The sequence below is a fragment of the Heterodontus francisci genome, chromosome 19, assembly GCF_036365525.1.
Source record: "Heterodontus francisci isolate sHetFra1 chromosome 19, sHetFra1.hap1, whole genome shotgun sequence".
Taxonomy (NCBI): Eukaryota; Metazoa; Chordata; class Chondrichthyes; order Heterodontiformes; family Heterodontidae; genus Heterodontus; species Heterodontus francisci.
This window is the reverse complement of record NC_090389.1, coordinates 47217207-47240579: the sequence shown is the minus strand read 5'-3', so window position 1 is coordinate 47240579 and position 23373 is coordinate 47217207. Positions and strand designations below refer to the sequence as shown.

The 23373-nt window shown below is 40.0% G+C and overlaps 1 protein-coding gene across 6 annotated transcripts in view; it reads right to left on the bottom strand.

The window, feature by feature from the left end:
* Nucleotides 1-23373, bottom strand: part of magi1b (membrane associated guanylate kinase, WW and PDZ domain containing 1b) — a 492316-nt gene that overhangs the window by 79414 nt on the left and 389529 nt on the right. For 5 of the 6 annotated variants that reach the window (XM_068051572.1, XM_068051574.1, XM_068051577.1 and 2 more), the window contains exons 5-11: nt 20735-20939; nt 13549-13631; nt 11898-11933; nt 2544-2601; nt 1446-1522; nt 979-1068; nt 270-452 (exon numbers count right to left, since the gene is read on the bottom strand). In XM_068051572.1, coding sequence (XP_067907673.1) covers nt 270-452; nt 979-1068; nt 1446-1522; nt 2544-2601; nt 11898-11933; nt 13549-13631; nt 20735-20939 — 732 coding nt within the window. The remainder of the gene's footprint in view (nt 1-269; nt 453-978; nt 1069-1445; nt 1523-2543; nt 2602-11897; nt 11934-13548; nt 13632-20734; nt 20940-23373) is intronic. The other variant, XM_068051575.1, reaches the window with a different exon arrangement.

The following is a 23373-nucleotide window of genomic DNA, read 5'->3' as shown; positions in this document are numbered from 1 at the left end:
TCAGCAATGACTTGCACCCGAGCTTAGCTCATTAATGGAGTGCAGCATCACAAGGGAACATTACACTTCAAGAGAGAAGAGGGTAAGTGGCAGACTCAGTCCTGGTCCTCATCCCACAGAAGTGGACCTTATGTTGGCCAGACATTTACATCATGGATCTGTCCAACTCAATGTAGAAAGTCAAGCCGTGAGTACCTGTGGGAAGAGGTGCAAAATAAATGTTAAATATTTGTAAATGACAAGACTAGAATGGTTTTTTCATTTGGTACCTGTCTCCATTTTGCCATCTAGTGCTGCAGGCCCATCAAGAACTAAACTTTTAATCTGTAGAAACTCATCAGGTTCATCACCACCGACAACTGTAAATCCAAACCCTCGGGTACTCTTCTTCAGCTTAGTGTTGATGAACTGCCCCTTCAGCTCTGCAGGGTTTCTTGTGAAGAAAGGCTTGCCTGTTCATATAAATAAATTGCAAATTTGTTCAGTGTCAGGCTTCCAGCTGGGTATGGGCAAGAGAAATTGTAACCTTGTTGAAAATTCTAAACACTTTGAAATCAGTGAAGTATATTTTCAGAAACTTCAATTTGATTTTTGATTTGAAGTTAACTGTAAGGTCAATAGGTAAGGATGTTACTATTGTGCACACCATTCAAACAATATCAAACCTCTATGAAGGATTATTTATCTTCTTTGGTCAGGTAGTGTTGACAAAATAGGTTTTAAACTCTTTCTTATTGCAGTTGCCAATTTGAATGTTCTGCTGTTAATCTACAGATAAGACAGGGAACAGGATTCTTGCAATTTTAAGGCAAATAAAAACATAACCCCCTGCCTCAACCAACCTCACCCAAATCCAACCCCACCCACAACACCGCTCAACAAATCAGTTTTATCTATTGTATCCCCTTTCATTTTTAAGACAGAGTACAGTCGTTTTCAGGTCACAAATTACCAATGCTTATGCTGAATCAAACATACCTTGTGCTGGGGTTTCTCTGAAAGATTCCTGACTGTTCTGTGTGTAGCTTGGAGCTTTGGGGCCAGGAGATGCTTGTTGCTCTGTCCACTCTGGAGAGGTGAGAAAAAATAATTTCAAAGTATCATGTGAGTATATGATTTCCTTCAACGATAATCTCAAGCTAGGTTTGCTTTCACCAATGACAATTTAAGGAATCATTTCCTTTTGTTCTTGATAAGAAAACATTTCCAATGTTTGGCCCAAATTATTTTTCTTCATTAGAGTGATAGCATGAAATTTACGAATGACTTCACAACCGGGACAGTTTTTTTGCGAAGCACAGGCACAATAAGTAACCCATATTATGCCATGTTGATGATTGAGCAAATGGGTTTAGTGTCAATATCTTGTGCAGAGGTGTCTGGAAGTCATCTGATTTTCCTCATTATATTTTCTGTGTGACGCGCCAGTTGAATTCAAAACTCACCTTCTGCTTGCTGCTGTTGTTTTTTGCGTTTGGCCTCAGCGACAGGATTCTCATACTGTGTCTTCCTATTGATGTGACTAATGAAAGAGGCAAGTGTTATGTTAGGATACAAACTAGATCCGGGAAGGAGTGTCTAATTTAGTATCAACAAATTCAGAAGCTGACAGCAAAAATGTATATTATGCATTTATTCCTTAATAAATCCTGCTTCAGCAAAAACACATATTCTCAGAGAAATCAACATTCATGTTGCATTTGTGCCAAGCATGTACTGTTCGTATTAACATGTTGATGTTGCCAGTAAAATATGATATAACATAGAATAGTAAACAATCTAAACAAGTATGTGTCGCAACCAAAATTTCCCATGGAATTTAGACATATACAACTAAATACAAGGCCTTCCATTTTCTGTGGACTGTATCACAGGGCAAAGAATAGTGGATCCCAGCCAGATAAATCTGTGATGTCTTCAGAGACATTCTGTAACATGATTATCAGCCAATTGGTTAATCTGGGAAATTGATCAGTGACTAATCAAATAAGCAAAAAGTTTCTGGTTATGCTTAATAAATTAACAAATGTGTCAAATGATGAAGGTCAAATAGTCAATTATCAGAACACAGAGTGCCTTCCACCAGTCAAGCAGGGAGCACCACTAGTGCCCTTCATCAACAGGTCTAGGCCTCATTTAGGCCTCTTCCACTGGGAAAGCAGACCTGCAAGTTCAAAGGAAGGAACAGCATTTTTAAAAAATGGACAAAAATGAAAATACTGCAGAAACTAAAAGTCATGAAGAAACAATGGTCAGATAATTATTCATACAAAGAGTTTAAAAATAAATTGGAGTGCAGCTGCCTCACACAGTATGGAATTGTCAGAATCTCAAGAGAAGGTCTGTGACAGGGCTGGGCGGGAGGGGAGTGAGGATAGGGGAACAGAAAGATGAGGGAAAAGGAATAGCTTTATGGAAGCCATAAAATAATAAGGTGAAACTGGATACTAGCTTTCTTTTGATTACAATATCTTCTACTTAATAATTACTGGGGTTGTCGGCTCAGTTGTCTTCTAGATATGGCAGAATTTCACAAAACTTACTCGACATAGTAGACACCATATACAGGGTCATCTATCTTCTCCCACCCAGAGGGCAGCTCTGAAAGGACAAAAAGATACCTCTGTGAAGGAATTTGCTGATTTTACCTCAAGTATAGATTAAATGCAGGCACTTAGGTTTAAAATATTAGGATGAAATTCTTGTCTTTGCCAATTTTACCAGGATAGTGGCCTGGAATTTCAGCTAGTTTTATCAATGCAATCCACGTGAAGTTGGCCAAGCCATCGTTAAAAAAACCAAGGAAATTTAAACACGTGTTACATCGAGCATAACTAGAGTTTCCGTGATCTTTAACACTGGTTCAAAAATTATCATGCTGAAAGTCGGCCCTGCCCACAAAACTGGCCACATTCTCCAACCCCCCCAACCCCCTTGAAATAATGAGCATGGTGACATTCTGCTGATTGTGCCCGTTTTTGAAAGCTAGTTCATTTAGGTGCAAAGGCACAAGTAGGCAGGTTTTAAAATATTTCATTCACAATGAAACTGACTAGGGAACGCAAATGAAACTGCTAACATTTCAGCATGGTTTTTTAAATGTCACTATATTTTCTTAAATAAGTCAATGAATATATTTTCATGCAAGGAAGGAACCACCACATTATGTTTTATTATGCTGACCAATTGTGCTGGTTTAAGGAAGATTTTGCATTTGTGATTATGCAAATATTTTTGAGTGAAAACTTGAACCTTGACTTCACTTTGGAAAACCGGTGCAATTGTCAAAAATCTGCCTAACTCAGCCTTAAATATATTCAATGACCCAGCCTCTGCTTTCTGGGGAAAAGAATTTCAAAGTATAACGACCCGTTGAGAGAAGAAATTCCTCCTCATCTCTGCCTTAAAAGGGAGACCCCTTACTTTGAAACTGTGCCCCCTAGTTCTAGATTCCCTCACGAGGGGAACAGCCTCTCAGCATCTACCCTGTCAAGCCCCCTCAGAATCTTGTATGTTTCAATAAGATCAACTCTCATTCTTCAAAATTCCAGCTGGGCAATTGACAGACAAGAAAGGCTTTGAACACTGAGAAATAAGTTTCTTCCTTGCCTAAATGAAAGGCTTTTATTCACAGGACTTGTTGTGAGTGTGCGCTTTCACTGCTTTGGAGGTGATTTCCCATATTTTGGATGTCATTCCTGCTCTCTTGGAGTTTGCTGCCTTTGATCTGCATTTCCCAGCTGTCAGCTTTCTCAGCAGCATGGAAGCTGCTTATGCACCTCTACCTTGGACCCCTGCTGAAGAACATGAGGAGCAGCAGCAGCAGCAGATTTTTCTTCAATCACCTGCCACTCCACAAGACAGAAGGGATGAGCACAGAGCTCCAGCTCACAGAAGGCAATTCCTCCAATACAGGGTATCCAGACAGAGGGTGAGTTTTCTGGACCTGACTGAGCACCAGTGCCATTTGCTGAATCTCACAACCTACTGCTCAAATTGTATCTCCCAGGTGATGGATGCCATGGCTGGAACTTACGTGCACTTCACTACTAATGAAGTCAGTCAGAATGAGAGAACCTTTGATTTACTCCTCTGGCTGGATTCTAATGAGTCCAGGAAGTCATAGACTGCCTACTTAGCAATCAAGGCACCCTCAGATCAACCAGGAGTAACCAAAAAGAATTCAACTCCATCAGTGTTCAGCTATTCTGCAACCACAGATCATCTTGCATGTGTGTGCAAGATATTCAGGAAGCTACCATGATGCATTAGTCTTGTGCCAGTCAAGTCTCCCACAGATATTCATGCCTCAAAGCAGAGGCAGTGGATGGCTCCTTGGAGACAAGGACTATCTTCTAAAGATGTGACTGATGACACCTGTGAGGAGCCCTACCACTAACATTCAGGAAGTTAAAAAAGTCAGATGAGCACAAGAGTGGTCATTGAAAAGGTAAATAACAACATATTTATATAGCACCTTTCACATAATAAAATGTCCCAAGTGCTTCACAGGAGTGTTATAAAAAAAAATATGAGCCACAAAAGGAGATATTAGGGCAGAAGACAAAAAGCTTGGTCCAAGAGGTAAGTTTTAAGGAGTATCTTAAAGGACAAATGTGAGGTAGAGAGGCAGAGAGGTGTAGGAAGGGAATTCCAGAGCTTAGGATCGAAGCAACTGATGGCATGGCTACCAATAGTGGAGCAATTAAAATTGGGATGCTCATGAGGCCAGAATTAGAGGGGTGCAGATATCTCAAACAGTTGTGGGGCTGGAGGAGATTACAGAGATAGGGAGGGGCAAGGCCATGGAGGGGTTTGAAAACAAGAAAGAGAATTTTAAAATCAAAGCGTTGCTTGACTGGGAGCCAATGTAGGTCAGCGAGCACAGTATCCTGCTAGCCAAGAGCTGGACAGCACTTTGCTGTAATTCAATGAGTTGCCAAGGGGAGGGTTTCCTCCATGCTATTGAAACTGGCAGACTGAGTGTGAGGGTCAGCATGCACTCAGTTGTCTGCCATGTCTGATGGTCCATTCAAGTGGCCACTTGGACGGCGACATCAGCGTGAAGGCCATGGATATTATGGCATTCATGCTGGAGACAGACTCCTCCAATCTCTCCAAGAGTGTGCAGTGCCTCTGGAAATGCTGACAGAACCACATACATTTTCTGCTGCTGCTCCATAATAGTTCTCTTCTTGAATGAACCCCGAGGCTCAGCATCTGCGTCCAGCTGAGCAGAGCTTGAAGTGTCCTGTGCCCTCCAACAGTCTTCACTGCTGTCCCTGTCTCTAACACCTACTCCTGCTCACTTGTGGCACCATGTGACAACCCAAGTACCTGTCTTGGCAGGCCAACCAAGGTGTGTGTATCTGAGCTGGTAAATGGTGTGCATGAGTTGTGTAATGGTGCATCCTCAGAGTGAGTGACCTCCTCTAAGGAGTCTTCGTCCTTCTCCAGCACCAGCTCCTAAGTGACGCATGAAGGACCCATAGGAGACAAAAGACATAAATTAGAGCTGACAAGGTGAGAGGGTTCTAAGTCATCATTGTACAGAGCATCATGTTTCAGTGGCTGCTGAATCAAGTCAACATGATTGAGTGTTGCCACAATGAGTCAATTCTAATCACTAGGTATCTAGGAGGCCTCCATATCTCCATCTCCAAAGGGCAGGCATGCTGAGACCTTATGTCTATTGCCACCCCCTCCACAGCTGTCAAGGTAATGATGACTAGAGGGCCACCTCCAGCTCTGTGTCTCTCTGGTGTTCTGTGGTCTCTTCTCCTACACGGAGAGGAAGAGGAGACCTATGGAATGTTTTGAGAGGATGGACAGACAACATCTGTGGGGAGTGACTGTGAGGGATGGGTACGACATTGCATTAAGATGAGGATGAATGCCAGAGGTGGCTGCTCGGATGGGGATGTGAGGAGATGCAGAGAGAGAGAGGGATGGGTGCACTTGAAAGCTTTGTTGGTCTGAGCAATGATATACAGGAGAAGGCTGGGAAAGGCAGACTGAGGAGCTTTGTACGTGAATGCGCCATGTCACTTCCCTTTCCTGCCCTGATCAGGTCATTAAACCTCATGCTGTATACTGTGCTGTATCCAGGAGCGAGGTACCACATTTCTGCTACTGACCTCCTCGGCAACCTCCAGTCAAGCCTGCTTGCTCTCTGAGGTCGCTCTCTTCCTCCAGTATGCAGGGAACATAATCCCGCTGTGGGTCCTGAAAGCCTAGAGCATCAGGTCCAGTGACGCATTCGAAAAGCGTAATGTTGACTTTCCATGTTGACCTTCCATCAATGAAGTTCCTGGTTCTATCATGAGGCTTCTACAATGCTTCAATTCTGAACCCACAAGGTCATTTTAAATACTGGAGCTGAAATAGACTGATGTGGGTTGTCATCACACCTGCCCACTCTAATTGGTCGGGAAACCCGGAAGTCAGATACAAATGCCGTGACTGGCAAATGTGCAGCTGAGACTTTCGAGTTCCCCACATACTGTCAGCTTCCCATGCTACAAGTGAGTCTGAAAGTTAAAATTCAGCCCTGTATCTCTCTTGTCATGTAACCTCTCTTCAACACTGACCTTCTGTGCACTCCCACCTCTCCAGTGCCCAACAACTCTCCCACGCCCCCAGGTGACATAGTTGCTAATCTTGCAGCTCACTCTACTTATTTATGAAGTGCCTTGAGACATATATTTGTATTCCAATGTGATATCAAGGGAAATTGTTATTTTATACAGATTATGGTGCTGAATTAAAGATTTTCTAATTGAAGACTACATTATACAATGGTGAAATGCTACATAATGTGGAAAAATGTGAAATTGTCCACTTTGGCAGGAAGAATAAAAAAGAAGCATATTATCTAAATAGTGAGAGATTGCAGAGCTCTGAGATGCAGAGGGATCTGAGTGTCCTGGTGCATGAATTGCAAAAGGTTAGTATGCAGGTTCAGCAAGTAATTAGGAAAGCTAATAGAATATTACTGTTTATTGCAAGGGGAAATTGAATACAAAAGTAGGGAGATTATGCTTCAGTTATACAGGGTATTGGTGAGACCACATCTGGAGTACTGGGTACAGTACTGGTCTCCTTGTTTAAGGAAAGATGTAAATGTGTGAGAAGCAATTCAGAGAGGGTTACTACACTAATACCTGGAATGGGATGTTTACCTTTGTGGGAGAATCTAGAACTAGTAGTCATTATTTAAAAATAAGGGGTCACCCATTTAAGACAGAGATGAGGAGAATTTTTTTTTCTCAGAGGGTCGTGAGTCTTTGGAACTCTCTTCCTTAAAAGGCAGTGGAAGCATGGTCTTTAAATATTTTTAAGGAAGAGGTAGATAGATTTTTGATAAGCAAGAGGGTGAAAGGTTATCAGGGGTAGGCAGGAAGGTTATCGGGTGGAGTCAAGGTTACAATCAGATCAGCCATAATCTTATTGAATGGCGGAGCAGGTTCGAGGGGCCGAGTGGCCTGTCCCAGCTCCTAATTCGTATGTTCGTATGTAATCCATACAGTGATGGGGAGGGGGACAACCACATTCATCGGACATGAGTACCTCACTAGAATTCAGAGCTGGAGCTCCAGTCTCCACTCAGTGAGACTGTCTGGAACATACACCTTCTGGATCAGAGAAGAAAATGTTTCCACTAAACCAATGGCTCACTCCAATATGGGTGGCCAGCATCAAACAGGCTTATCACAGATTCTGAATCAGTGCATCAGTGTTGATTCTAAAATATGCTTCTGAATGTTATATAAATAAAACTATTAATTTATGTATATATGTAATCAATTTAAAAGTCCTCTGAGGATGACTGTAAAAAATGTACTAAAAGATACACGGGAATGTTAAATCATCATTATTCTCAGTACAAAAACATGCAGCATGACAGGAATTCCTCTGTACCGGTTCTCAAGCACATATTGAAAGAAATTGAATGAATCAATAATGATAGATTAGTGTTATTATGGAAAATGCTAAGAAATCTTCAAACATTCTCAATTTTCACAAATATCAGGCTTTGAAATAAATAAAGACTGAATAAAAGACATGTGACCAGATCTTTGCAGACAGATTCTGGCCCAGACGTCATCCGTGTAGGAGAAGCTTTTTTTTTCCCCTCAGAAGAATATTTTAAGTTTCTTTCCAGTGAAGCTGCAGTGGCCCATATTTAAAATGGGTCAAACTTGAAAACTGTGTCAAAGGCCCTTGATGTGATCGGCATTTTCTATTTTTACTTCACCATGTCATGAAATTCACTCTTGCTCTGTACTAAAACCTGGTATCTGCTCTGGTAATCCTGACCTCCCCTTTCGAAAAGATCACCCTGCAACATTTGACATTTTATTGCTAATTTGTGTGACTCAGGTGATATGTTATAGCAGTAAAATTTCCATAGCAACCAATCAGGATTTCACAAATCTTTCTTGTGTAATCTTTTGTGTTCGTGATGGTGAACAATGTTAGTCCTGGAGTACAGGACACCTTCCATATCAGCACCATGCAGCAACAGTTTGGGTCCTGTCCAGTCAGAATCACTTCCAATTCAAAAATGTGCCTCAGCAACAGCTTGGACTACATACATTGCATTATTGGACATTTTTCTGCTTCCATGTCAGCCATCATTGTGACTTCTCTGAGTGAACTTGACAATACAGTGCCAAATTAGCAATGGTTTTGTACCGTCAGCAGCATTGTTTATTTCAAGCCAGTGGGGAGAGGGAGAGGATTTTCATTCGCTCAGTTTGGATTGGATAGAAAACCAGGGTCATAAGGCAGTTATATTATCTCAATGCAACACTTAGTCCTGTTTTTAAAAGAAAGCCTCCTAATACTACCTTATATTATTAAATGGTTAAATTGTGGTGTACATGAGTTCTGAAGAAAGTGAGTTGCATCAGTCAGACCACAAAACCTATTTTTCATATAAGTATTTTCCAGAACATTGTACATTGTTTAAGGTGACATCCCTTTACCATTCATCAGAAAAAAAATCTTGTGGTTAAACTATATTCCTCTGGCAATCAGTCCTCCACCAGAGAACATAGGACCCAGGACAATTATTCAAAATGGTCCCTGCAGCCATAAAGACAGAAACAATAATTTGTAGTTGCTTCCAAAGAAGGTTACATCTTTAGTAATATAATTATTTTTTATGTAACCTTAATCTTCAATATTCTGTCTCACTTTCATATTATTTTTAACTTTAAAAATTTACATTGCGTTGTATTTATACCCATGATTTTAACAGAAAACAAGCAAAGGAAAACATTGCTTTGTGTTATTCAGATAAGCATAATCGCAGGTCGATTCTGTGCCTGGCAAGTCCCCAATTTAATTCCCCTATGTATCTATCATCAAGCACTAGTCATAACCTAGAGTTTATAAGTTTTAAATACTAGGGCATGGAACAAATATTTGAAATAATCACACTTTACTTAGATATAAAATATATGTATACATGTGTATAAATATACATGTATATATAAAACTTTTCAGAGCTAACATACACCACAATTTGGCACCTCTGCCAATCATGGGATATTCAATGCCTCTTTATTTTGCTAGTGAGAGGAAATGCATTAGAAGCCCACAATTCCCAGGCCATTTTCTATTCTTCCCTATAAGCCCTCAAGACTGTACATAGCAGTTTTTTTTGTCAAATAGTAAATGAAATACATCTGGCAGACAATGTTATGATCTATTAAACCTCAAGTATCACTTTTGTGATGGTCTACCATATTCTGATGGAGAACATGCATACATCTGTTAGCTCTGTTTAGGCCTCCTTATATGCCTACAGTTAGCTAGATTTTCTTCACTTGCTTTACATTAGTGCCAGTAATAGTAAAAGTCAAAGTTATTCATCATAACCTAAAAACATCGACATCAACAAAGTGTACAGTAAACTAAAGTACTAAAACCTTTGCTTAGTGCCTTGCAATTTATTTAGATTACTTTCAGAGGGAACCTGTGTTTTTGAAAGATTAGATCATAAAAAGCACAGTGATGATCGCTGGAACTTCATAATTATTTGTACAATACAAACTTTCATTATGACCTTTCTATATGTGTTGCAGTTAACACTAAAATACCACTACATTTATACACCGCAAATTCTATAAATTATTTTCAAAACAATATTTAGCCACTGATGTAGTTACAAGACAATATCCCCAAATACCTTCGTAATTAGAATGTGCTAATCTATTGAAATTCACTTTTTTAAATACTATGACTAAATCCTTCTTAATAGATATCAACTTTAAAGAATTTCCTGAGTTAAAACCATATTTTTCAAAAATAGTTATAAATTGGCATATAAATCAGATTTCAGAATTTATGAAAGTAAAGCATTCACAATTACTTTGTCACTTTTCAGGCGCAAATTAAATTCAGTTCTTTCCTGTCCACCATTGCGACCACTCAGAGATATGTACCTTAAGGTTGAGAGAGGGGAACACCAGCTGGAATCATGTGTACAGGCAAGGATTGATTCCACTCCTTTTTGGAGGTCAAATTAAAAAAAAACAATGACCAGTTCCTTTTTATTTGTAAGTCACTCCCTCTCTTGACATTGTGCATGGAACTAGACATTCAATCTTAATGTGTTTTTAGGTGGGGCATGGGAAAGGAGATTTTAATCATGTGAGGACTTCACCAAGATGATTTAAAAAAACAGGAAGTTTGAACACTTACTCTGGATGTCTTGCCACCTGTGTACAAACTTGAGAAAAAAGCAACGGATATAAATGTGCTGCATCCATTAGTATTAAATAAAACAGAAATAGAAAAAGTAATTTGTGAATGCATTAATTTCAACACATAATTGCAGAAACAAAAAAAAGGTTAATTTGCTCTAAATATTCATAAGGTTTTGCTTTTAAGCTGCACCAATCTATGTTTTTCATCTTGTTAATTACTATACTACATTGCCTGGAGTGACACATTTGTCTGAACAGCATCTTGGTGAAGGTTTTTATAATTTAGATGGTAATGAACTTCTCAGCTCAGCTTGGTACAACCTTTGCTGAATGCAGCTACACTCTGAAGAGCTCACTAAGCTGGTACCAACAGTCTGCGATGAGTTGAGACGAAGAAATTACCAACAGCTGAAGGAATGAGGGACACTCCAAATATACACTCTAAAGTAATATAGAATCATTTATTTGTGAAAGCCAAATTTGCAGGTTCAAAATTCTGTAGAAAGACAATTCTGTCAGAAATTTAAAAGGACCATCATCCCTTTTGTCATTTAATCTCTCCTGCATTCCACCTATCAAAGACCTCCCCTTTTGTTCTTTCTTCTCCTTCCCTAGCCTCTGTACTTGCTTAAAACCTGTTACATCTCGAACTTCTTCCAGTTCTGACGAAAGGTCATCGACCTGAAACGTTTACCGTTTTTCTCCACAGATGTGGCCTGATCTGCTATTTCCAGCATTTTCTGTTTTTATTCTAGACTGTGTATTCCCTAAGGATCCAAATTAGAACATCTGGTTCTGAATATATGTTCACACACATACATACCCATATTATTCAAACCCATAGATCTTTCATTGTTGATGCTGGCCTTTTACTTTGAGAAATTGTATGTCATACCCTTCGACTTATCTCATCAACCACAGTGACCACAAAGTCGTGTCTTGTATCTTTTCTGATCAATATCCATTGATTACCGGAGGTTAGACTAGTCTAAAATTACATCTTGAGATTGCTTTGCATTAAAGCACAGAGCTTCCAGTTATATCCAAACACGCAAATAACTAACAACAGCACTGAATCTTTCATCACAATAATACTTAAAACACTGAGAAAAAAATTAAGAGTTTGTGAATATTTGTTGAAACATGAGTTACTGCACGTCATGCTATATGGTGAGTTACCTATTTCACTGTCCAGTTCCTCTGTGTGTACCCCTTCTTCTCCAAGGCAAGTGCACCAAGCAAGGACAGAAGAAAGCAACAGAAAAGAATTTAGCTAAAAATCAAAGTTGTACCAACAAGCAGAGATCCCACTCCCAATAGCAGTAGCTTCACCCACACAATTCAGAAAGTAAACAGGGGAACACAAAAGCAACCCACAAAATCCCAGATTTTCTAAAGGATGGCTAGCATTCCACACCATTTAAGTAGCTGTGTCCATTTCTGGTTGTCCTGTTCAAGTAGCTTAAAAGAAATGCCATACGATAAAAAAATGCAATTTATTATCGTACTAATATGATAATATGTAGTTGGCATCAATTTTTAAAACACTATTTTCATTTGTTTTTCCTTATGGAAGCAAATTCAAAAGACCTCCATAATTTAGATGAGGCCTGTAAATGACAGCAGGTTCCCACATGGAGACAGCAATAAGTAACTTTAAAATAAATGAACAGCACAGACATAATCCACAAGAGGAATTCAAAGAGGAAAGGTCTAACTGAGTGCACAACCAAGATGCCGTATGCATCTCATGCTGCTAAATTTCCAAAGTCACCTAGTCACTCAAAGGGCAGTAACTCATTTAAAGATCACATTAAAGCTAATATTTTAAAGAAAAAAGAAAAAAAAAAGACCGGCATATCTATAGCAACTTTCATGAGCTCAGGATGTCGCAAAGAGCTTTACAGCCAATGAAGTACTTATTGAACTGTTGTAATGTCGGAAATGTGGCAGCCAACTTGCACACACAGCAATGTGATAATGACCAGATAATCTGTTTTTGTGATGTTGATTGAGGGATAAATATTGGTCAGGACACCAGGGGTGCCCTGCTTCTTCAAAATAGTGCCATGGGGTCTATTGCGTCCACCGGAGAGGGCAACCGGGGCCTCAGTTTAACAGCTCATCCAAAAGCCTGCATCTCTGACAGTGCAGCACTCCCTCAGTACTGCAATGCAGTGTCAGCCTTGATTTTTGAGCTTAAGTCCCTGGAGTGGGACTTGAACCCATTCTGACTCAGGAGGTGAGAGAGCCACCAACTGAGCCACGGCTGACACTTAAACAGTAGCAATAGTTTCAACAGAATTCGAGATTTTTTTTGAAGTCATTTCGACTAGCACAGTAATTGCCTATAACTAATAAAGTTTCAAATTATTTGTATTAAAATAGGAACTGAAACTTCCAAAACTTGCACATTGAAGAACTTCCATTTATTTTCTAAGAACACCAACTGGTTTTGGAAGTGGCGAGTGGTTTGACAGTACCAAGTACCTTCACAAACAGCCGCATAAATAAACATTGCAATGAAACCTGGACTGCAAGGCAATATTTAAAACTGAAGGTACACAACCAGCTAAGTCACTAAAATCTGTAACTTTGAGTGACATTCCATTAAGTATTTTATTTTATTTTTATTTTATTTTTATTTTAGAGATACAGCAGTCATTGATAATTTCAAGCAGCTAATTATGAGTTCATTGCTGCAAAAAAAGGCATTTAAGAGCATATTTTTGTCAGCAAATGAATTGTGCTTCATTGCAATATTAAATCTTTCTGAAGAACAAAGTGAATGCTTTTAAGCTGCAAGAATTGTCACATTTCATACACTTACCATCATCTTCACATTCTTCCAGTGGTTTTGGCTGCTTGCTCAGGCACCTTGGATCAAGCCATGATGTGGTCTTAGTATTGTGGCTGCAAAGTAACATAATATACAAAAGTATTCACACATATTAGCCAGAATCTCTCGAGAGCTTTAGTTATAAATATTGAATCCTGTGTCAACAACTACTATTGAATATTATTTTTCAAAATAGTGCCCCAATAGATTTCATTGATCTTCTAAACTAGATGAATCTAAAGAGTGCAGAATATAATGGTAAATGGTACATCATACTGCAAATTCAACACAACACAAAAAGGCAAAATAATTTAAGTAACATCCTCTGAATAACAGAGCTTGACTGGGAACTACTCTTTGGGAGCAATATTCAATCCCAGGCCAGTTAACTGAATGCCTCTAATTACACAATGATATCAATCTTACAGAAGCAAATAAACATTGGAAACCTTTAACAGAGCGATTTCAAGGCACTGACATCCTAAACACTGATCTTCTGATGGAAGCAGGAGGGTTGTTTTGAATTACTGCTGCAGATGGAATAAGAAACCCTCTGAAAAGAATTATAGCAGATTTAAAAAAGAAGCAAACGGACTAGGAAAAATGAGACAGACAACAGTTTCTATGAGTTGTAACTGAGCTGTTCTTCACAACAGAAAAGCAAAACGAGTTCAAGGAGACATGAACCTGATAATATCAACCGGAGCCTAAAAGGTAATTCTCAAATTAGAAGGTAATGAGCAATGGATGGACCAAAGTGGAATGAATGATTCGAAGAACAAAAATGCACTTATGATTTTTCAAACAGTAAAAATTTTCATCGTGAAACTAGAACCCAAACCTGTTACACTGAAATACTATAGAATTCAAACAGTGGAGAATAGTAATAGATGTAATGAGTATCAAGGCAACTTGCACAAGGAACATAAGCAAAATGAAATATTGAACAGAAGCCTTCAACACTCCTTTTTGAAGGAATCAGCACAAAGGAGAGTCTCCAGTCCAGCAAAGCATTTAGGACAGAGATTCCAGAAGAGTGGTCAGAGAGGTTGTAAATGTATGGTCATTTCTGGAGTGCCAGATGGACAACATGTGAATGATCCAAATACCAACACAGAGAGTGTCTCAATCTCTATCTTGAACTTTTATAGAGAAATTCATAGTTTTGGATCTTGCAACATAAGTTTCCAGCAGAATAGGAACATTATTGGATGTGGATCATGGCATAGAGTATGAGCTTACTACAACTACAACTTGCATTTATATAGCACTTTTAACATAGTAAAACATTCCAAGGTACTTCACAGGAGAGTTATCAAACAAAATGTGATACAGAACCACATCAAGCGATATTAGAGAAAATGACTAAAAGCTTGGTCAAAGAGGTTTAAGCAGCATCTTAAAGGACACGAGTGAGGTAGAAAGGCAGAGAGATTTAGGGAGGGAATTCCAGAGTTTATGGCCTTGGCAGCTGAAGGCACGGCCGCCAATGGTGGAGTGACTAAAATTGGAATGCACAGGAGGCCAGAATTGGAGGAGTGCAGATATATTGGAAGGTTATAGGAGCGGTGGAGATTACAGATATAGGGAGGGGTGATACCAGGGAAGAATTTGAAAACAAAGATAAGAATTTTAAAACTGAGGCATTGCTTAACCAGGAGACAACTGTTATACCCCAGAAAGCTAGATGGTGAAGAATGGAACTGATGCCAATCTTTACATACTTTTATACTCATTTATTTACAGAGTTACACATTATAAGTCTGCACCTCCTACAATTAACACCAATTTAGGTCAGCAAGCACATAGGTGATGAGTGAACAGGACTTGGTGTGATTTAGGATGTGGGCAGCAGAGTTTTGGCTGAGCTTAAGTTTATGGAGGATGATAGGCCAGTCAGGTGTGCGTTAAAATAGTCATGTTCAAAGGCCTGGATGAAGTTTTCAGATGATGTTCCTGAGGGGCAGCATGTAGATGAGAAACAGGAGAGATGCCTAAACAGCCTGCCTACTTCAGGCTGGAGGCCCCGATGAATATGCAAACTGTGGCCTTAGGGCCCCATTGCCACTATAGATTAGAAATTTTCAAAGCTCATATCATTTCCATAGGCAATTGAGGAGATGGGGTCCAATCATGATAGATTTGATACTTTTGTGGGGCCAGGAAGAGCAGGATTGCTCCTCCGGGACGCAGATATTGGTAGGCCCCAACTGGGCAAGCTGCATCAGGACACCAGTTTAGAGCCTCCAGCTCAGCACTGATATTAATGAGGTTGTGGCTCAAAATCAGCATTGCTTCTTTGCTTCAAGTGCAGGCAACGGTTGGCACATTCAGTAAGTTGGCCACTCAAAATGCAAATTGATCCTGATAACTTTAACTGACAAAGACAATGCATAAATAAGGGTAATTACCAAGATGTGAAAATATCTGTTCATGGTTCATTGTCAATACAGTGTCATGGGTTAAATGATTATGCATTTATAGTGTAAAAATGTTCATATGTTTCTAAACACTGATAGTCAAAGCCATGCATTTAAAATAAAGCACACTCCATCGAATAGTAATATTAATGGTGACATGATTAAATAAATGAATGGCTATGCAAAACAGATTCAAAGGAAATAAATCAAAAAACATTGGTGAACTTTGTTTTCTAAAACTTTAGTGCACATAAAGGTCATTTTTTTTTTTTAAAGTGTACTTCTTCTAAAAATATAATCAGTGAACTGTCATTTCAATTTTTAAACATGTTTCTGCAGTTTGCAATGATTTGGCCACTTCAACATCTACACGTGCGATTTGTGGATTTGGGTGCATTCGGTTTTGGCTGCCAATCAGACTTACAATGAGACCTGTTACTTGCCACAAATTAAATTTACGTTATTGTCAAGTACATTGTTCAGTATGTTTCTGGTAGCAAGAGTCAGTAACATGCAACACTCATTACTTTTTATCAAAATAAATGAAATGCTGCCCTTAATCCCCCTGTTTGTGCCTTTTTCCTGTCTATTTGAAATGTTTGACATTCATTTGGCACCTGCACCAGGATCGCAGCTGAGGTCAGAAGTCAGGCAAGTGTACGTTTATAGGGAAATATTGAATATTCCACTATTCTCCGGTGGGTGTGATGTCATGTATCACCTGACATCATGTTTAATGTAATCATCCTTTTCAGAGACAATATAAAGCCCCAGTTATAAAAAATACAACAATAAAGGGAGTCAGCAACACCAAAATAGAGGGGAAAAAGGAACTGTGTATGAGAATTACTGCTTGTGTCAAACATTTCAGGAGTGCTGTGTTAACAGACAAGCCAATGAGAAACGTGTCACAAACTAAATCCCAGTGTAAATATGGCTCCCTACAAATAACAAAAACATTCTACAGATTTTGGAAAAACAATCAACTAAAATGATGACTAAATATTAAATTAAATTAATATGCATTTTTCTTTCTGCCAAGGTTATATGTTATAAAGATAGCTGGTAAAGTTTCTATTTATCAAGCTACAGAGCAAAAATACTTTTGCACTTTTTATCCTCAATCAGGCCCAGGTCTGCGAGAGCAAAACACCCTCCACACACTCATTCCCAAATATGTACACTTACAGATTTGAAATAAAACATCCAACTCCCACATCAAACATCCCTGTGATGTTTTTGAATAAAAATTTAGGATGACATTATGGACATTTTCATTTTGCTGTGGACTTGTTACCACTCGTTCTGGGGACTTTTCACCTAAAAGAATTACAATCTAATAGGGGAAGCTTTCATGCAGCTGGGCAGATTTCAACCCAGAAGTACAAGAACTGTGTTCTTAGTCACGAGTATGTTCCTCATAGTCACAAAACAAATATTTAAATATAACTAGGTTAACAGCTCCAGTAAAATAGCAAGGGGAGAAATTTCAGACAAATGCATTAATTATTCAGAGCATAACTTCTCTGTGGCTCATCAGATATGTAAAGATTTAAATATTGAACACGGCTTTGTGATGATTCAGAAAGTAGATCCCAAAGAAGGCAGTATTTAAGAAAAGTTTGGTTACGTCGATAAAGTCTTAGAGTATCTCGATTACAATTTTAAAAGAAAAACAAACTGCATTTCTACAGTGTCTTTCACAACCTTAGGATGTCCCAAAGTGCTTTGCAACCAATGAAGTACTTTTAACGTGCAGTCACTATTGTAATGGGGAGGCAGTTAGCTCAGTTGGTTAGACAGCTAGAGTGTGATGCAGCAAGATGCTAACAGCGCGGGTTCAAGCCCCGTACTGGCTGTGGTAGTTCATGAAAGTCTACCTCCTCATCTTGCCCCATGCTTGAGAAGCTGTGGCCCTCAAGCTGTACATTATCAACTGTCACTCACTAATGGAGAGCAATGCCTATGGTCCTTTGGCACTACAGCTAGAACAAAAACAATACTTGACTACACTTCCTCACACCCTGCCTCCTGTGAGGACTCCATCCCAATCTCCCAGTTTCTCTGTCTCTGATGCATTCTTCCACGACAGCGCTTCTCATATGTCTTCCTTTTTCCTCAACCAAGGATTCCCCCCCACTGTGGTTGACAGGGCCCTCAACCGTGTCCGGCCCATTTCCCACACTTCTGCCCTCACCCTTCCCCTCGTCCTAGAACCGCAACTGGGTTCCCCTTGTCCTCACCTGCCACCCCACCAGCCTCCACATCCAAAGGATCAACCTCTGCCATTTCCACCACCTCCAGTGTGATGCCACCATCAAACACATCTTCCGTTCCCCTCCCCTGTCAGCATTCCAAAGGGATCGTTCCCTCTGCGACACCCTGGTCCACTCCTCCATCATCTCCCAACACCTCATCCCCTTCCCAAGGCACCTTCCCATGCAATCACAGGAGGTGTAATACCTGCCCTTTTACCTCTTCTCTCCTCACCATCCAAGGCCCCAAATACTCCTTCCAGGTGAAGCAGCGATTTACTTGTACTTCCTTCAATTTATTATACTGTATTCAGTGCTCACAATGTGGTCACCTCTATATTGGGAAGACCAAACGCAGATTGGTTGACTGCTTTACAGAACACCTCCGTCCAAAAGCATGGAAGCCTCCAGTTGCTTGCCATTTCAACACTTCCCCCTGCTCTCATGCCAACATTTCTGTCTTTGGCCTATTCCTGTGTTCCAGTGAACATCAATGCAAGCTCGAGGAGCAGCACCTGATTTTTCAATTAGACACTCTACAGCCTTGCAGACTGAACATTCAGTTCAATAACTTCAGAGCATGACTGGCCTTTTTTTAATATTTTTTATTTTATTTTACTTTTTAACGATGTGTCTGTTTATCATGTCGACAGAGCTGCCCATTATTCCACTATTAACACTATCTCTGGACTAATGCTTTGTCTTTCACCACAAGCATTAACACTCTCTTTGCCTTTGTCCCAGGACAACTTTGTTATTTAATCTCTCCTGCCCTCTGCCCTATCACACACCTCCCCTTTTGTTCTCTTCCGCCCCTCCCCCACCCACTTCACTTGCTTAAACCCTAATTATTTTCTAACCTTTGCCAATTCCGATGAAAGGTCACAGACCTGAAACGTTAACTCTGCTTCTCTCTCTCCAGTTGCTGCCTGACCTGATGAGTATTTCCAGCACTTTCTGTTTTTAAAGCAACACTATTGTAATGTAGGAAAGTAGTGGGAGTCTATTTGCACACAGTAAGGTCCAAGAAATGAGATTGTGACCAGTTAATCTGTTTTTTTAAGCATGGTTGAGGATTATGCATTGAGCAGGACACTGGGGAGAATGCTCCTATACCTCATCGAATAGTAGTATGTGATCTTTTAAATTCATCTAAGAGGCTTGACAGGGGCTTGGTTTAACATCTTATCATCAAGACCACACCTCCGTCAGCACAGAACTCTCTCAGTATTGAAGCCTGGATTTTGTGTTCAAGGCTCTGGAATAGAATTTAAATCCACAATCTCCTGATTCAGAGGGAAGACTGCTGCCACTGAGCCAAACCTTTTCAGCTTCATATAAACTGAACAGAAAGTGTGAACTAATCGGAATAATAATGACTTTGAAACAGTGGGAGAGCTAGGAATCAATCCAGATTAAGCAAAGAGATAGTGGTGAAAAAATTGTGAATGAGTGTCCTTCGCTCATACAAATAGTAAAGCAGAGTGTGGAGAGAAATCCTGTTGCTAACCTCTTCAACTGAATTGACAAGTAAGACAGTTGGATCAAATTAACCAGTTAATAACCATGTTCCATCATTTTTTTTAAACTTTTGATTTCTTCCTCCCTTAAAAAATTCTGCATCATGCTCCATTCATAGGAGATCACTCCTGTGCTCAATGCCCTACAATGGCTTCCAGTCCAGCAATGCCTCAAATTGTGTTCAAATCCTTCTACGACCTTGCTTTTTCCAATCTACATCATCTCCTACAGCCCTACAACCCTCCAAAAACTCTGCGTTCCTCCAATTCTGGCCTCTTGTGCATTCCCAATTTCCTTTGCCCCATCATTGGCAGCCGTGCATTCAGCTGTCTAGGCTTTAAGCTTTGGAATTCCCGCCCTATACCTTTTCACTTCTCTACCTCTGAGTTTCCCATAAAATGCTCCTTAAAACCTAACTCTTTGACCAAATCTTTTGTCAGCTGTCCTCATATCTCCATTGTCAAATTCTGGCTGATAACACTCCTGTGAAGCACGTTGGACCATTTTACTATATTAAAGATGGTTTATAAATGCAAGCTGTTGTTGAACTGTTTTGCTTCAAGGTATCTGCTGATGCTACTCTCCATCATGGCACGAGAAGTTGAATGAATTGCCACTTCACTTTCAATTTTCCGAAACTATGAGTACATGACGTCACTCAGTATTGAAGTAATGGTCAAGACCAGGAACTCACTCTGCTGAGAATTATGGGTAAAAACCAGTGGCATAGTTGACATCATAATCAGCAATAATTTAGATCTTTGAAATATATGGCAACAGTCCGTAATTTGCTATATCAGAGCATAAAAATATAACAATTGGTCTATCATTTCATTACCATTGCAAATGTGCTTATTTTTTTTCCCAAGTCACCAAAGAAGTGTTAATTTTTAATGAATAAAATCTATAAGTCTTCATAGATTTATGGCTCACACATGGCAGAATATTCAATCAGGTTCTAATAAAAAAGAAACTACTCACTCAATAAAGTAGACTTCCCCATTTTCAGTAAATGCCATTTCCAAGTTGTCAGGCAAAGGGCCAAGGTTGTCTGTTGTGAGATCTGAGTTCTGTACTGGTTGCTGAGGCAGCTCTGTGCTATGGATATTGGAGCTATTGAGGTTGCTGTACTGAGGTGCCACTTCTTTGGGGGCGTGTGTGTTTTGCTCGTCTTGTTCACTGGAATCTAAAAACAATCGAACATTAAAGTCAGAATAAAACATGCTCTTTCTGTTTATTTCTAGAATACTTAAGTATATCTGGGTTATGTGATTGAGCAGTTAATACCTTAGCAGACTGGAAAATTAGCAATTTACTCTGTTTTAAGTGAAAAGAATACATATTCAAAGTGGCATTTATGAACAAAGTCGATATCATTGAACTTCCCAGAACGGCCTGAATTTTACTCTTGGCGGACGGGAGCCATCCACTGAAAAGTCGGTGGTGAACACGCCTCCACCTGGCCTGGGGATCCAATCCACATTTTTCAGTCCCCAAGCCATTAACTTGTTTTTATTCAGGACTTCCACCTCATTGAGGCAGGAAGTCCCGCCTAATGGAGCTGCCAGCCAGAGGGCCGGCAGCTCTCTGTCCCAGCAGGGCCACCGGGAGCGGTGGCCACTGCTGGGACTGCACCCCAGCCATCACAAAGAAGATGTCAGGGAGCCCCAGAACCAAGATAAGTTTTAGGTGCCTCGCCAGGGGTGATCGGTCAGGCCCCGGCAGGCAAGGGTGGTTGATTAGGGGGACGGGGGACGGGGGGTGGCGTGTTGGGTGCTGGGGATGGATGCGGCAGCGAGGGGCGGCCTTCCGTCGGGCACAGGATGCCTGATCATGAGGGGGCCCGATCATGAGGGGGCCCCCCCAACAGGCTGTCAGAGTGCCGCCTGCCTTTGTCAAGCGGCTTCTCTCAGGCCTGGGCCGCCTGACCGGCCATGGGTAAAATCTCTGTGGTGGCGGGCAGAGGCCATTAAGTGGCCATTTAAGGGCCTTGATTGGCCTGGGGCGGGCGGGCCGTTTTTCGCCACCTCCACCTTGCGTAAAGTGGCGGCGGAGGCAGGAGCAGGTACTCAGTTCATAATTACTGCTAAACAGCCTCATTGGCCCTGAAAGAATAACTTTGTATTTGTTGATTATCAAATTTCTCTATTACAAGAAATTCTACATCTTTTTAAAATAATTTCTTTTTAAGCTTGTTTATGATATTTTGGCTTCTACCTAAATCCCATGTGTATGTTCCAGTCATTTATTTTGCTGTCTAAAAATTTAAAAGTTAAAAGCAAAGGGATTCAGTGGTTTTTACTTCCTGGTTTTACTGCCTGTGTGAATATTTCAATGTGATTGGCTGCTTACCCTGCTTCATGTCATCACTGCTGCTGGATGCCTGGAGATTCCCTTGATTTGGTGCCAGAAACAAACTGGCATCGGGAAAGGGGTAATCCCCATGTTATAGAGATGGCTAGGTCTTTGTGGGCAGCTTTCATCAAGGGCAGTGGCAAACACAAATCTGATGGTTAATTTACAAAAGAATCTCTAAATTTGAAGGTGACCTCATCACAGGGAAAGAATTTTCTTCTCAACAAAGCAACACAGACACAGTGAGAGAAATTTGCCATGACATCCACCGGAGACTACCATTTTGTTCAGTGATTGATGATTATGTGGTATTCAATAACTCATCTGCATCTCAAAATTAAATTTCATGCAAGGTTCTAATGCTAAATAAGTCGTCATAGAAAATATTCAAAGTAACATAGATTACTGGAGACAAATACCTTCCCTACTGTTCTGAAATACCTAGACCATCATTTTGAAAGTGCCACAGGAAAGTACACAGCATGGGACTCAAGTAAAAGCTTATATCGTAATGCTTTCTATTTAAAAAATGTAATAATTCTCATCTTATTTACAAAGAGATCTGTTGAATTGCCTCTGTACTCTTTAGCTTGGCCAACAGTACTGGCAGCAGATTTCCTGATTTACATATATACACAATTGATTACACATTTAGTAGAAAGAGCACATGGTGTGCTGCAACGCAATTTTACTGCCAAATGATTATGTAATATGTTGACAGTCTTGACAATTAAAAATGTTTATGAAAAATTAAACAATCAGGAATGCTGACCGTTCATATCATTGAAAGGAGAAAAAAGATATTGATGTAACAGCTTATCACCTCTCAGAAATATCTCAAAGCACTTCATGTTACAGTGAATAACTTTAAAATGCAGTGTCTGTTATGTACACAAACACAGTAGCCATTTTGCACACAGAAAAGTTCCAAAACAAGATAAGATAAATGACTGATAAGTCTGTTATTTGGTTGTTGATTGAGGAATATAGACTTTCTTTGCTTCTTCAAATCGTGCTATGAGATTTTTAACATCGAATCAAATCGCTGGAACAGGCAGAAAAGACATCAGCTTGAAATCTCCTCTGAAGAACAGCATTGTGGAAACAAAGCAGTCACTCAATATGACAGGGGAGTATCAGCTTGGATTATAAATACAAATCTACAATAACTCACATTTATATAGCGTCTTTAGCAGAGGAAAACGCCACAAGGTGCTTCATAGAAGCTTGAAGAAAAAGAAACAAACACCTAGCTAACAAAGGAA